This window comes from Dipodomys spectabilis, unplaced genomic scaffold (assembly GCF_019054845.1).
Source record: "Dipodomys spectabilis isolate Male_0828 unplaced genomic scaffold, ASM1905484v1 ptg000207l, whole genome shotgun sequence".
NCBI classification, from domain to species: domain Eukaryota; kingdom Metazoa; phylum Chordata; class Mammalia; order Rodentia; family Heteromyidae; genus Dipodomys; species Dipodomys spectabilis.
The window spans coordinates 15053679-15070111 of NW_024870884.1; the positions used below are offsets into that span (position 1 = coordinate 15053679).

At 46.2% G+C, this 16433-nt stretch overlaps 1 protein-coding gene across 1 annotated transcript; it reads right to left on the minus strand.

Annotated features, from left to right (window-relative positions):
• Nucleotides 1-9191: 9191 nt before the first annotated feature.
• Fam170b (family with sequence similarity 170 member B) lies at nt 9192-12267 on the minus strand. The gene is made up of 2 exons (XM_042696314.1): nt 12156-12267; nt 9192-10069 (listed from the first exon to the last, which is right to left on the minus strand). Exons 1-2 carry the CDS (start codon nt 12265-12267, stop codon nt 9192-9194), a joined length of 990 nt encoding a protein of 329 aa, XP_042552248.1.
• Between the last annotated feature and the right edge of the window lie 4166 nt (nt 12268-16433).

Here is a 16433-nt window from a genome sequence, read left to right on the forward strand (position 1 = left end):
ACACAAAAGCTTGGGAATGGGGAGGTGGGGAGGGAAGGGATGGTAGGGGAAAAACAAAGGAGGGGGTAACAATGCTCGATAGGAAATGTACTCATTACCTTACTCATGTAACTGTAACCCCTCTGTACAGTATCTTTACAATAAAAATATATATTAAAAAAAAAAACTTGGGGACAGTGCCCAGGCCCTGAGTCAAACCCCATGAATAACAAAAAAGAAAGAAAGAAAGCAAAATCTGTAGGAAGGCCTGCTTAGATGAGAAAAGGCTGAGCCCAGAAGAGCCCACAGTTAGGTGGAGAGATGGCTTGAGGCAGACGACCTACATGAGGTGGATTTGGGCTATGCTCAGGGCACCGCCGCTGACTGACACTTTTCCTTCTGTCATTTGTCCTCATCTGAGACATGTCAGATTCATTAATCATCCTTCAAAGGAGGTGATTTCCCCCCACAAACATGTTACCATCAGATGACAAATGAGGGGCCTATCTCCAAGGCTGAGGATATAGAGTGAGAGACTGACCCTCAAACCTCACTTCCTGGCCTATTTCCAGTCTAAAGTATCCATGGCCCTGAATTTCAGCTGACCAATGTTTTTCTCATTTGTGTCTGTGCAGGACAGAGCAGTGTTATAACAAAAGGGCTTTGAGACTGAGTTCTGTAGAGTCATCCAATTAACCAGCAATACTGAGAGTGGAGGTGTGGCTCAAGTGATAGAACATGAACTATGAACAACCAAGAAAGCTGAGCAAGAGTATGGAGCCCCGAGTGCAAGATCCAGTACTAGCACGCCTGTGTATGTGTGTGCGTGTATCTGCACGCATGTGTGTGCATGCATGTGCATGCACACACACACAAATAGCCATGCTAGCACACCTGTGTATGTGTATGTGTGTGCATGTATCTGCACGCATGTGTGTGCATGCATGTGCACACACAAATAGCCAAGCACTAGTGTCTCATACATGTCATCTTAGCTACTCAGGGACAGCTGAGGGGTGTGGTTAAGGGTCAGGCTGGGCAAATAAATCTGATAAACTTTTTATTTTTAATTAAGCCGCAAAAACCAGGAATTGGAGTTGTGACTCAAATGGTAGAGTGTCTGCCTTGAATGAAAAAGCTAAGCAAGAGTGTGAGACTGTGAGTCCAGGCCTCAGTACCATTATAAAAAGAAAGGAAGGGAGAAATGAGAAAGAGAAGAAGGTGGTAAGGAAGAAGGTGAAGAAGAAGAAAAATAGAAGTAGAGGAGGAAGAGGGTGAATAAGAAAAGGAAAGAAAAGAAGAGGAGGAAGAAGAGGAGGAGGAGGAGGAGGAGGAAGAGGAGCAGAAGAGAAGAAGAGGAGGAAAAGAAGAACAACAAGAAAGAGAAGAAGAACAAGAAAGAGAAGAAGAAGAACAAGAAAGAGAAGAAGAAGAACAAGAAAGAGAAGAAGAACAAGAAAGAGAAGAAGAAGAACAACAACAAGAACAAGAAGAAGAAGAAGAAGAAGAAGAAGAAGAAGAAGAAGAAGAAGAAGAAGAAGAAGAAGAAGAAGAAGAAGAAGAAGAAGAAGAAGAAGAAGAAGAAGAAGAAGAAGAAGAAGAAGAGGAGGAGGAAGAGGAGGAGGAGGAGGAGGAGGATAGGATTAGGGCTGAAGGTAAGGCTTAGTGGTAAAAGACTTAGCTAGTATGTGTAAGGCCCTGACTTGAAAATCCAGCAAAACAAAGCAAAATCAAACAACATATGAAAATAAGGAGATAAAAAACGTTACCAAGTGAATGGTAGTGAAAGCAAAGCAAAGCAGCTGGCTGTGGTGCGCATGCCTGCAGTCTGCACAGTCTATCCATAGAAGAGGACGACAAGCTGCCACCTAGTATGGATTACATGGTGATCCTCTTGAAACAAACAAGGAAAATAATGGGTAAGTAGTCTATCAAAAGACATTGGATTCCGTTTTTTTTTAAGGCTTGATACAAAGAAAGGCACAAAGAAAGATATGTGTCCATGATACTAGATGTCAGACAGACAGCCGCCACGAAGCTCCCTGCACCTTGTCCACACGGCTATAACAACAACGTGCCCCACGCACAGGAGAATGCACGCCAGGCTATAAACCGTTGGGACCATTTAAGAGTTTGGAATTTGTATGAAGCCACAGCAACCCACAAAAAAATCATGTTTTTTTTTTTAAAAAGGAAAAGGTGAAGAATTGAAATTGTGCTCTCTTCATTGACTAACCACACTGAAATAAATGTTCTAAGCTATTTTAAAATGTGGGCTGGGGGAGGGGGGGCTGTGTGGCATCTGTGTGGAGTGTGCAAGGCCCTGGGTTTAATCCCAGCAACACACACATTTCCAGGGAGAGGAGAGGAGGAGGGAGACGGGGAAAGGGAGGAAAGGGGAGGGGAGGGGAAGAAAGGAGAAAGGAGAGGGGAGGAAATGGGAGGGAAGGGAAGGAGACAGGAAATGGGGAAGGAGGAGAGGAGAGGAGGGGAGAAGAGGAGAGAGGAGAGGAGGAGAAGGGAGGGGAGGAAAAGGAAGAGGAGAGGAGAGGGGGGAATGGGAGGGGAGGAGAAGGAGGAAAGAAAAAAGAGAAAAAGAAAAGACAATATTAGTTACAGCTCCAGGCTTCAACACCAACTCTTTACCAACTCCATCTCTACAGCATTCATGTGGAATCCATTCTCATGTGCGCACACATGGTTCTTGTCTTTTACGTAGTTTGCCAATTTTTATGAACCGAAATTACTGCCAATGTTTAACTTGCTTTTTAAATGTGTAGCATTTCTCATTTGTGTTACTAAAAACCACATGTAATGGAAATCCTTGTGTGCATTCTTTTGGCCGTCATGAGAATTTCTCTGGGAGGAATTTTTACTTCTAAAAAGCCACCATTGACACATGGCCTGGCTGGTGTGGAAAGGCCTCTAGGCCAGTATTCAAAGGGTACGTGGTCTCCGTCCAACACTGGAACAAAGCCTGCCCCATCCTTGCCTCTTTGCCTGAGTTTTCATCTCAGGTTTGTCTCTAACTCCACCATGCCCTTTCTCTCCTTCCCTTTAGGAGCAGCTAACTTGATGCCTTTCATATGCATTGGTTAGAAGAGAAGATTGCCGAGTGCAAGTGACCTGTAATCCTAGCTACTCAGGAGGCTGAGATCTGAGGATGGTGGTTTGAGGCCAGCTCAGGCAGAAAAGTCCCTGTGAGATTCTAATCTCCTAGTAAATACTCAAAAACTGGAAGTGGCACTGTGGTTCAAAGGGATAGAGCCTTGAGCAAAAAGAGGTCAGAGACAACACCCAGGCTCTGAGTTTGGGCTCCACAACTGAAGAAGAAAAAAGGTTGGATAATGTCTCCATCGGTACAAAAATCTCTGGACACATGGCCAGACATGGAGTCCAGAAACTGTCCTTTCTTCCTGCTGGCTGTGGATTTACAGCTCAGCCTTTATGGAGCACAGTTCTAGAGAAAACAATACAGGGAAGCCAATATGCCCGAGATTGTGAGGGGGCATTTCATGGTCCCAAACATCAACTTCAGGCTATGAGGCCCTACTCTACTTGCACAGAGCAGGTGACAGGCAGAGCATCAGATGGAAGGGAATCACCCTCAAAGAATCAGAGTTCTCACAACTTCCAAAGGACTGAAACTTACCTGCCTTCCTTCCTTCCTTCTTTCTTTCTCTTTTCCATTCTTTCTTCCTTTTTCTTTTTATGTGCCAGTACTATTTGCCTCTTTGTGGCTAGTGCTCTTCCACTTGAGCCATGCCCTCAGTCTGATATTTTGCTGGTTAATTGGTGATGGAGTTTTGCAGACTTTTCTGTCAGCATTGGCCTTAAACTTTACTCTTCCAAGTCTCAGCCTCCTAGGTAGCTAGGATTATATAAATGAGCCACCAGTATTGGGTTGGGAATGAAGCTTTCTAGTGTGGAAATAACTACAGAGGATTCCTGTGGAAGTTTTCCAAAGTCAAATCCTCCATGTAGGAAAGATAAATATTGGTCAGGATAACAGGCTATGGCCCTGGTCAGACTAAAATCATTCCATTTTCAGTGACTTTCTAAATGGGATGGTAAAGCTATCTGAATGCTTCATAACACCACATTGAACATAAGGAAATAGCAGGAAAGGGGGTGGCTCACACCTATAATACTAACTAGTTGGGAGGCTGACATCTAAGGATCAAGGTCCAAAGTCAGCTCGGATAGAAAAGTTGGTGAGACTCACCTTCAATTAACCACCACAAAGCTGGAAGTGGAGACTTTGGCTCAAGTGGTAGAGTGCCAGCCTTGAGCAAAAAGCAAGAAAGAGTACAAGGGCCTGAGTTCAAGTCCCAGTAACCAGCACACACACACATACCACTGAAGGGGAAGGAAGGAAGGAAGCAAGGGAGGGAGGGAGGGAGGGAGGAAGGAAAGAAGGACGGACCGAAGGAAGGAAGGAAGGGAGGGAGGGAGGGAGGGAGGGAGGGAGGAAAGAAGGACGGACGGAAGGAAGGGAAGGAGGGAGGGATGGAGGGAGGGAGGAGGGAGGAAGGAAGGAAGGATAGAAGGGAGGAAGGAAGGGCACAACAATGTGACAGCCTGCAGGCAGGGACTCTCATATCCTCAGAACCCCTCAGTCACCTCCCGGCCCCATGTGGAGGCCTGGGTCTGTCTTCCATCAGCTATGAGTGAGAGCAGCCCCCATATTGAGAGGGGGGTTATGCGTTGTGACTTCTAGCTTCAGCTGTGTGTGTGTGTGTGTGTGTGTGTGTGTGTGTGTGTGTGTGTGTATGTGCCAGTTCTGGGATTTGAACTCAGGGCCTGGGCATTATCCTTGAGCAATTATGCTCAAGGCTAGCACTCTATCACTTGAGCCACAGCTCTATTTTCAGCTTTTTGGGTGGCTAATTGGAGATAAGTCCCACAGGAACTTTTCTGCCAGGACTGGCTTTGAATCTCGATCCTCAGATCCCATTCTCCTGAGTAACTAGGATTACAAGCGTGAGCCACCTGCCCCTGGCCTAAGCCTCAGCTTTTATGCATTGAATTAGGGAAGCATTTCATCTCTCTAATTAGTTCTCATTTACAGTATGCTTTGCATGTGCCTGGCACCATTTCATTTTTATTTTTTGTAACCACCTATTCACTTTTATTTTTTTATTTTATATAGTTTTTAAAAATTATTTATATACTTAAGTAGTTGTACACAAACATTTCAATTCAACACGTCAGTTTGTGAGTACAAAGCATCTTGATCGCTGTCACCCTTTCCATCAATCTCCCGTATTTCTCTCAACCCCACCCATCCCTTCAGGCTTCCTGGTTCCATTTTCACACATGTACATTGAAGATGAGGACAGTTTTCAACCACTCTTTCTCTATTCCTCTGTCCCCCTTTTCTTGATTGCCTTCCTCCCAACCCTAGTGACAACACATTATTTCAGCTTCCTGGTGCTTGTTTTTTTTGAACTGTAAATCAGTTGCTCAAAAGAGTTACACCATTGCAATTCCCCCTTGTGTATACCCTACTTTAGTCAATTTGTTCGTGCATATATGCATATGATTCTATATAGGTTTTCATATATGTTTATAATTTTAGATCTAACTTCCACATGGGAGAGAAAACATGTTCTTTGTCTCTTGGGCCTGACTTACTTCACTTAGCATATTTTTTCAGGTCCATCCATTTCCCTGTAAATGATATACATTAATCTTCCTGATGCATGAGTCAATTTCATACACACACACACACACACACACACACACACACACACACACACACACACATATCACATCTTCTTGATCTATTCATCCATTGTAGGGCCTCTGGGCTATTTCCCTAACTTGGCTTTGGCTGACACTATTTTAAATAAACTTTGCAAAGCTGTTCCAGGCTTTACAGAATGGAAATATGGATTCTTGGCCTCTATGAGATATCTTCCAATCAACACATCTTAAGTTGAAAATGTCACAAAGTCGAACACATTCAATACGCCTCACATACTGGCTGCCACAGCTCAGTGATACAGTGTGCTGAGGAGTTTGGTCCCTTCCTGTGACTTTGGCTGCCTGGGACCCATAGCTTGCTGCCTCCTTAGCATCATGGCAGGAAGAACTCCTTACTTTTAAAGTCTGGCTTTTAAAGTCTGGTGCTGTAGCTTAGCAAAGAACACTTTCTCAGCATGTGCAAGGCCCTGTGTTCAATGCCCAGCACTGCAGAGAAAAATAAATATCAAAACCAGTGCCGAGTGCCAGTGGCTCACACCTGAAATCATAGCTACACAGGAAGTTGAGATCTGAGGATATGGTTTGAAGCCAGCCTGAGTAGAAAGTCTGGGAGGCTCTTCTCCCCAATTAACCACCCAAAAGCTGGAGTAGAGTTGTGGCCCAAGTGGTAGAGCACCAGCCTTGAGTGAAAAAGCTCAGGGACAATGCCAGGCCCCGAGCACCTAGCACCCAGCACCCAGCACACACACACACACACACACACACACACACGTACATGTACATGCACATGCACACACAAACACAACATTCAAATTGTTTCTCCTGAACTACTTCAAAAAGTGTGCTTCAGACCATCCTACATTGGGCATCTGCTGTACTGTCAGGCTGGCCTTCCCACTTTGCTCTCCTGCTCAGGAGAGAGAAATGGTGGGAAGTGAAACAAGGTCTGGGGTGGGGCTCCCGAGAAGGAAAAGACACGGAGGAGCCTCTGGGAGGCTCTGATGGGTCCTGGGGCAATCCGGCTCCATGGATTCCAGTTCTGGGCTCTGATGCCTGAGCCATAGTCCTGCAACTATGTATCCTGAGTAACTTGAATGCGGGGGAGGGCAGGCGTGGGGGGGTGGTCCAGCACTCTCTTGAGGATGCCATCGAGAGAGAAACAAAAAGATGAGGCAGACAGGCAAGCATTGCCAGTGGCCTGGTGGAGACAAGGCGCGCCCTTTTCCTCTTCCTGGAGACCCAGGGGAAACTTAGATACGCTCTGAAGAACCACATTTGATGACCCTGGAGCAGACCCACACAGGGGACAGGCCACCGTCTCCTTGGGGTGAGGCCAGCAGTGTCCCAGCCAGATTCCAGAACAACTGAAACTGGCCCCAAAGGAGTCCCAAGATCTTACATGAGACGCTGATTTCTGGGCCTCCCTCTTCTCTCTCTCTTGGACTGAGAAGTCTGTACTTCTCCTCTCCCTCCCCCCTCCTCTTCCCTCTCCCTTCTTTCTCTCCTCTCCTTCTCCCCCCTCCTCTTCCCATTCGTCCTCCCTCCTCTTCCCTCCTTCTCATCTTCTCCGTCCCCCCCTCCTCTCCCTTCTCCTCTCCCCTTCTCTTCCTCTTTACTCCTCCTCCCCCATCTTCCCCTCCTCCCCTTCCTTTTTCTTTTCCTCCCCCTCCCCCTCCCCCTCCTCCTCCTCCTTGCCCAGTAAGCAGGTGGACAGGACCTCATCATCATAAGGTGCCCCAGCTGCAATTCTTAGTTGTGGTTTGTACCACCCCACCAGTAGCTAAGAGGCTTGCCTCAGTTTCCCTGACACCTCACTCATTTTCCTCTAAACTTTGCCTCTCCTCCCACTGGTCCTGCCTGACCATTCCTTACTTGATGGAGACAAAAGGAACTCAAGGTCCCTAGATAGTACCACCATGGTGTGATGATGGCCCCTTCTCCATGCCTGGCTGGTGGCTGGTGGGTGACCAATGCTGACACTTCCCTGGTCTGCTGTCATAGCCTCAGAGGACAAACCTGGGTGGGAATGGGAGATGGGCTTCCCTCTCAGCCATGGGGGGTGGGCTCACCTCCCTCCCAAGTATGGGAAGAGCCAGCACACTACTGGGGTGTTTGAGCTCTGCAGACCAGGCTCTGCAGACCTACTGAGTGCTAGGCCACGCCCCCAGCAGTCCCCAGAGCTGGAGGGGCCTGCTCTGGCTTGCCCAGGCCCTGGGTGTGGCTCTCCCTCAGCCCAGCTGGCTTTGATCAGCCTCATCCTCAGCCACATTACCATCTTCTTGTGTCCTTGTTTATGTTGCCCAGAAAACAAATGCTATGTCTTTCCCACGAGGCTTGTTTCTCAACTGTTAAGTTTTAACTCTATGTGAGCAGGGGCAGGCTCCCGCTCCTCACCCTCAGCCTCATTTTCTATACCCGACAATCCAAATGCTGCCAGTGTTGATGTGGGGGCCCCTGGCCAAGAAAAGAGCTTGCCCTCCAGGGACCACATGGCCAGAAGTGGGGGCATGGGGTGGGGGAGGATCTTAACCTCAGCCTCATTAGTATTTCAATAAAATTAGAATTCATGCATTGTTCATTTTTCTTATAGTATTTAAATAAAAATTATAAGAGGCAATTGTTCAGGATTAGGTTCCTGGTACTCAGCAGCAAACAGAAACAGACTAAAATGGAATCGATACTGCTGGGTACTAGTGGCCTGTAATCCTAGCTACTCAAGAGGCGGAGGTATGGAGATCATGGTTCAAAGCCAGCCTGGACAGAAAAATCATGAGACTCTTCCCTCTAATTAACCAGCAAAAAATCCCCCAAACTGGAGATATGACTCAAGTGGTAGAGCATTAGTCTTGAGCAAAAAAGCTCCAGGACAATACCTAACCCCTGAGTTCAAGCCCCAGGATTGGCACTAACACCCAAACAAACAAAACTCCACACACGATGAGGTGGTTTATGCTGTGCTAGCTTGTCACCTGTCACGTGCCTTGAGTAACACAGGACAGCATGGTTGGGTGAATTAAAAACACTGCCTTCCACTTTTTGAGCTATTTCAAGTTTAATCCCAGTAACATTAGACATAGAATTAGGGCCTATGACAGATTCCTAACAAAAATAGGGCCGAAGCATCCTTTGCAGTTAGCTCTCCTGGGAATCACAATCTGCCTGTTCAGTACAGGTGGACCTGCTGATCCTCCAGCCAAAAAATAGAAATCCCTGCGGCCACGTGCTTGTGAGTTTCCGATCCTGTGTCCACTATCGGGAACACTTGAAGCCCTCTTCTTTGGACTCTGGTGAAAAAAATGCTTTGCCCACCTATCCCTCCAGGGAGGAAGGAAGACATCTTCCTCTCCCAGCATGGCTGCTCCACACCCATGGATGGCTTTATTCCCCTGCTTCCCCCCCCCCCCCCCACTCCTCCCCGCTCCTCTCCCTCTGCCCCTGGTAGCTTTGACAAAGGAGCAGCAACCCAAGGTGCTGGAAGGCAAGGGCAGGGTGGGCAGCTCACCTCAGGCCTGCTGGGGTTTCTGCTTCGACTTCGATGGTGACTGTTGTTGCGGGGCTTGCTGCTGCTGCTGCGGTGGCGGCTGTTCGGGCTGTGGTGGCTCTGGCTGTAGTTCAGACGTCTGGATCTTGACTTGAGGACTGGAACACCGGCTACCTTCCGAGGGGCTGTCCTCCTCCTCCTCCACCACCTCCTCTTCTCCCAGCTCTTGTAGATTCCGGGCCCTCTTCCTCTCCAGCATCTCTTCAAAGAAGATCTGGCAGCTGAAGCCCTCGTGGATGCCGTGCTGCGCGTGCTCCAGCAGGGCCTCCAGCGTGGGGAAAACCCGGCAGCAGGCCACGCAGCGCAGCCCGTAGTTGGTGGTGATCAGCCAGTCCGGGGGCGCCCGCAGCTCCTGCAGACAGCTCTCCAGGGGGCTCAGCAGCTCCGTGGTGTCCGTGTCCTCGTCCTCGTCCTCGTCGGGCTCCTGGTACGAGGCGTTCTTGCAGGCTTCCAGCTCCCAGTGCAGGTCGGTGTTGGAGGCCATCTCGAAGGAGGAGCCTTTGCGTCGCTGGCGCTTGATGAACTGGGCCTCGTGGATGCGGGGCGTCCTGCTGACGGGTTCGAAGCCCTCCTCGGTCTCCCAGGCCACGGCCACGCCGCGCACCGTCTGCACATGGGTGTAGAGCGCGCACACGCTCTGGGGGGGCGCGTCCTTCGGGTCGTGCAGGCAGGAGCAGCAGGACTGGTACTGGGAGTAAGACTGATACTCGGCCGAGGACTCTGACGACGATAGGGAGCTGCTCCAGCCCAGGAGCCCCCGAGGCCGGGCGGTGAAGAAGATGTCCTCGTGTGGGAGGGCCGGCCCCGGGCGTGGAGATGACTCATCTCTCTTCATGGTCCCTGAGGACGACATCCCATAAGTGCCCTCTCCCAAGGGATCTGTGTACAGCTTACCTTGGGGGGCTGGGGGTGGGGGGCAAATCGGAGTACTCTCAGGAAGGTGTACATCCTGCTTTGCCCGGTCCTTCCTAACATGAGGATGATCATACCCTCTCATCGGGTCCCAGTGGAGGTCCAGTAATATGTGACTTGTCACCATAAACAAAGGATGTCAGCTGGTGACTAGACAGTGGTCCAACCATATAACGCAATTGCCTTCATGTATAAAATGGATGATGGAGGCAGATCTGTAAAGCATTTGCTAAATAAAAGCCAGATTTAAAAAGTCACACAAGCCAGGTGCTGGTGGCTCATGCCTATAATCCTAGCTACTCAGTAGGCTGAGATCTGAGGATCATGATTCAAAGCCAGCCTGGGTAGGAATGTCCATTGACTATTATTTCCAATTAACCACTCAAGAAAAACAAACAAACAAACAAAATGAGAAGTAGAGCTGTGGGTCGAGTGGTAGAGCACTAGGCTTAAGCAAAAGAAGCTCAGGGACAATACTCAGGCCCTTAGTTCAAAACCCCAGGACTGGCAAAAAAAAAAAAAAGAAGTTTGCATAATAGGCCTGGTGCCAGTGGCTTATTCTTGTAATCCTAGCTATTCTGGAGGATGAGATTTGATCTAGAAGATTACACTTCAGAGTAGCCCAGGGCAAACAATCTGTAAGTTGTCTGTCATCTTTGATCAACCAACAAAGGCCAGGCTGGGTGGGTACTGGTGGCTCATGTCTATTATAATCGTAGTTACTCAGGAGGTTGAGATCTGACAAGTGTAGCTTGAAACCAGATCAGGCAGTAAAGTCTGTGAGACTCATCTCCAATTAACCATTAAAAATCTGGAAGTAAAGCTTACAGAGGCAGTGGCCAGGCCCTGAGTTCAAGCTCCAGTACCAGCCCAAAAAGAACTCAGCTGAAAGTATGAGTACACCAGCCTGTGAGTGATCAAGCCAAGCAAGAGCAAGAGCTCCTGGTCTTGAACTCAGGACCCAGAAAATGTAATGATTCCACTTAGACAACATTCTGAAAAGAAAGATAGAGTGGTGACCAAGAACCAGGTGATAGCCGAAGAGTGGCTGAAATGCATATAAGTTCTGTATCTCAATTGTGGCAATGCTTACACCTGTCACAAGTATTCAGAACATATAGGTAAGATTGGTGGCATTTGTGGATGTAAATAATATCTCACTGCAGTCTGTCTGTAAAGCAGGACCTGGAAACAGTATGGCCAACCCAACCCATCACACTCCCACCATTTGTGATGTGTGTCCCCTCGAACTCCCATTGTGTCCCTGTCAGCGTCACAGTGTCACAGTTGCTGTGTTTCATTGGACTCCTTTTATATTCAGAGAAACCTTGAGAAATTTCATTATGATTCTCATTGAACAGATGAGGAAACCGAGGTGTGAAGACATTAAATGGCAGGTATTAAGGTGAGATGGCTGCTCATGAAAACATCCGGTGGTGCTCATGAGCACATCTAGGGTGCTTCAAACTGATGTCCTAGGTTAACTCATTAATTTGGTAAGTTAGTAAGTTACTTTGTTAGGGGCTTGAACTAGAGGCCTCATGTTTTGCTTACCTTTCTCTGCTCAAGGCTGGCATTCTGTCACTTGAGTCACACCTTCATTTCTCTAGATTTTTACTGATTAATTACAGGTAACAGTCTCTTGGACTTTTCTGCCTGGGATGTCTTTGTATTGCAATCCTCAGATCCTAGCCTCCCAAATAGCTAGCATTACAGAGATGAACTACCAGTGCCTAGCTCATCTATTTGTTTATAAAGCAGTTTTCCTGTCACTGGACTGCCATGCTGTTGTTTTTTTTTTCAAATGTGCATTAAATACATCACAGTGAATGTTTTACATGTCCATCCATGCACAGGCTGAAATATCATACACAGCAGCCTAGACAATGGCCACTGCTCCTCACTGCCTCATGCCACCATCCACTTTGATGGGCAGTTCTCTCTCAGCAACAGCATGTGGAATTCCTCCCTGGGGAGCATCACTGGCTCACCTCTATCCCTGCCTTTGACCCACATGGCCAGCATACTCCTATGCTGTTATCCATGGAGTCTGGGTTGGTCACACTGAGTGTGCTCCCATCAATTGATGACTGTTCTCTCCTATGAACTGTGAAGTGATGTTTCATGATTTGAAGCCAGAGCCCAGAGTTGCTGTGCTCCAGCATTTCTATGAGAGTTGATGTGGCTGTGCTGAAGCCCTCCAGGTGGCCTGGCCCGAGTGGCCCTGGACTCTTCAGCATCACTAGGATACTGGCTTTATTCTATGATGTCATCAGTGACACAGGATTTTTTTTTTCTCCTGTGATTCATGGTAACATTTGTGTTATTGGAGATGAGTCTTATCTGCCTGGGCTGGCTTTGAACCTTGATCCTCAGATCTCACTCTTCTGAGTAGCTAGGATGATAGTCATGAGCCACCAACACCTGGCCCCTTCTACTCTTTTGAATTCCAAATTCTAATAGTTCTAAAGCGATTGAAAAACACCCATTAATTCAAAGGCAGCACTGACATCACCTACCTCTTGGTAGGCACCTACTTCTTCCCCCAAAGCCTCGTAACTGCACACAGGAAAACACCAGGGGGCTCCAGTGAGCAATTCAAAGTCGTGCCCTTACCTGCAAGAAGAGAGTGAACATGTGTAATTACAGAGACCTCTCCCTTTAAAAAAAAAACAAACAAGGGGGTACCAGGAATATAGTGAAGCTAATGGAATAGAAAAATTAGTCTACTAATAGACATGATATGATATGTTAAAACATTTAAGTGCTAATGAGAGAGAGAAGAGGATGCTAGGCCATCAGCACCCCGCCTCCTCCAATCCCAAAGAGATTCTGCATCCTTTACTATGGCTTCGAGCGGCCATGTATGCAGGCCCTTAGACATTACATCCTCGTGGCCTCGAGCAGTTCCCCGCTGGACATCACATCCTGGCCCATCGCACCAGAAGACCTGCATGTCAACAGTGGGTTGTGCACCCAGAGGGATGAGCCGGCACGGGCATCTAATCAGAGGGGCTAAAGGATGCATGGAAAGCTCGTGCAGGTTGCATGGAGGCTCTGATTGGCTCTAGAGACTAGTAAGGCCCACAGGCTGTCCAATGATTGTGAGAGTCACATAGCTCTCTCCTAGAGACACCTTATGAACCCCTGCTTTCCACACCTTGAGCAGTGCCCTCCCGTGGGACCCTCCTGTCTAGCAGAAGCTCTGCTTATCTTTTTCTTCAATAATCTTTGATGTTTTATTTTTCCCTCTGTGTCCCTGAACTCATTTATTGGAGACCATGGAGACAAAGGCTCTGATTCAGGTGTTACAGGTTTTCAGAATCACTAACACTAATAATGACAGAGAGGTACAAAGACTCAATAGATAATGAACATTTTAATTTACTATTACCAGAAAATTAAGTTTGGTCTCACCTCATGTGAAATGAGAAGACTATTTTCATGTATCTCAGAGGTTCTTTTATAATTAAAAGAGTACTGAAAGAAAATACATTAATGTTTTAAATTAGAGGGTAGTTTTCCCCCCAATGATATCAACCATTTAGGGGCTTTTTCAATTTGATTGTTTCAAATTATTTGTTGTGTGATAGTTATTTTTGTTTGTTTCAGATTATTTTTCTTTTTTTATGCTGGTTGTGGGACTTAGAACCTGAGCACTGCTGCTAAGCTTTTGTGCTCAGGGCTAGTGCTTGACCTCTTGAGCCATAGCTCCACTTTTGGGATTTTTTTTTCATGGTTAACTGGAGACAACAGTCTATGGACTTTCCTGCCCAGACTGGCTTTGAACCTCAGTCTTCAGATCTCAGCCTCCTGAACAACTAGAATGATAGATATGAGCCACTGGCACCTGACTGTGATCCAGTTTTTATAGAACTAAACAGATAAACAAAGGGAAGGAGCAGAAGAAACTCAGATGGCTGTTATCCCCTGGAATTATAAAGGAATTACAACCTAAAAATACATTATATACACTGCCTATTTCCATTTATAAGTTAGGCAAGAGTTTAAAATTTTAACAGTAACAACACCCAAAGCTATTGAGAACATTAAGAAATTAATTTTTCAGTGACTATTTTTCCCCTGGTACTAGGGGTGTCTCATGCTCTTGACTCTTTCACTCAAGGTTGGAGTTCTACCACTTGAGCCACACTCTCTCTTCTGGTTTTTTATTTGTTAATTGGAGATAACGCTTTCATATTTGTCTGCCTTGGCTAGCCTTGAACTTCAACCTTCAAATCTCAGCCTAGAGTAGCTAGATATACAGAAGTAAGCCACTGGCATCCCGCTTTGTACTCTTATTTTTTTATTGAATTTTAAATTGTTATTTATAAAGGTGATATACAGAGGGGTTACAGTTACATATATCAGGTTTGTATCTATTGTTAACAATGTAACTTACCTTTCTCAACAGGAGTTTGGTGGTTTTCCACTAAGCAGTTTTCTTCCAGCTCTTTCCTGGGAAACTCTTATTTATACTATAAATGTACATAAAATTGGACGTAAAGAAATATTTATCGTACTTTTTTTCAGTACTGGAGTTTTAACTCAGGGCCTTCTGGTTGCTAGGCAAGTACTTTACCACTTGAATTAAACCTGTAGCCTTTGAGGTCTTATTTTGCTTTAGTTATTTTTCAGGTAGAGTCTTTTACAGGCATGACCTCTAACCTCAATCCTACCTAGATCTACAGCTGTGAACCACCATGCTTAACTTATTTGTTGAGGTGATGTCTTGCTAACTTGTTGCTTGGGTTGGACTTGAACCACAAACCTGCTAATAATCTCTGCTTTCTAGTAGCTGTGATTATAGGCATGCCCAGTACTGCTGGGCAGTACTAAGTGATAGTGGCTCATGCCTTTAATACTAGCTCTATCAGGAGGCTGAGATCAGAGGACTGTGGTTTGAAGTCAAGTCAGGAAGAAATGTGAGACTTGTCTCCAATTAACCAGACAAAAGCTACAAGTAGAAGTATGGCTTAAGTGACAGTGCACCTTGAGCAAAGAAGCCAAGGTAGATCCCAAGGCCCTGAGTTCAATCCCCAGTATTGATACAAAGAGAGAATGAGTGAGTGAACGAGCAAGGAAAAGAAGGAAAGAAAAGAAAGGAAGAAAGGAAGCAAGGAAGAGAGAAAAGGAAGGAAGGAAGGAAGGAAGAAAGGAAGGAAGGAAGGAAGAAAGGAAGGCAAAAAGAAAAAATGAGAGGAAGGAAGAAAGAAAAAAGAAAAAAATGAGAGGAAGGAAAGAAGGATGGAAGGAAGAAAGGAGGAAGGAAAGCAAGAAATGTTAACATAAATGACAGCTATGGAATATCATTCCATAATGGAAGAGAGCTATACATACTGATAGACAAATTCATGTTATCTGAAAATACAAAATACAGCTATTACAATCACACTTGTGTAAAAAAAATTATTAAATGGACTGGCCTTCTCCATAAAACCCCAAATCAAGTTCTATACTAACTGTATGAAAAGGCACATAGAATCCGGTCAATGTTGGTTCATGCCTATTCTAACTACTCAGGAGGCTGATCTGAGGATCACAGTTCAAAGTCAGTCTAGGTAGGAGAGTTCACAAAACTCATCTCCAATTAACAACCAGAAAGCCAGAAGTGGAGCTATAGTTCAAGTGGAGCAGTAGCCTTGAGTGGAAAAGGCTCAGCGACAGTGCCCAGGCCTTGAGTTCAAACCCACAGACCAGCCTGCACACACGCGCGCACACACACACACACAGGTACATAGAAGATCTGAAAATCATCAGACCTAAGTGAGAAGAGCATTGGTCTCAGAAGAGAAAGATCAGGGGGTAGGGAGTGCTGTGGGAGATTGAATTACCTAAAAATGGCCACACCGAATCCATCCTACCTTCCCTTCTCCCAGTGTTGTGGGACTGACCTCTCATTGTGAAGCTGGAATTTTGGAACTGCCTCAAGAATAGAATACAGAGAAGGATGGCTTTGTGACTAGGAATGCTACATCATAAAAGATGATGCGTCTTCCTCCTGTTTCTCTTCCCATTCTCCTCTGAGGTCATGTTGAGAGGAGGTAAAACCACAGGAGAGGCAGAAGAGGGATTCTAGATAAAAGCTCTGGTGAGCTCAGTCAAACACCAGATTTTTGTTTTGTTTTTGACACCAATTCAACATTCTTTATTTTGGCTTTCTATGAGTGGTTCTAAAGGGTTGTGACAAGTAGCATTTTTATTTTTTAATTCTCATTATGGAGGTGATGTACAGAGGGGACACAGTTACATAAGTCAAGTCATGAGTACATTTCTTTGAGGACCTTTCCCT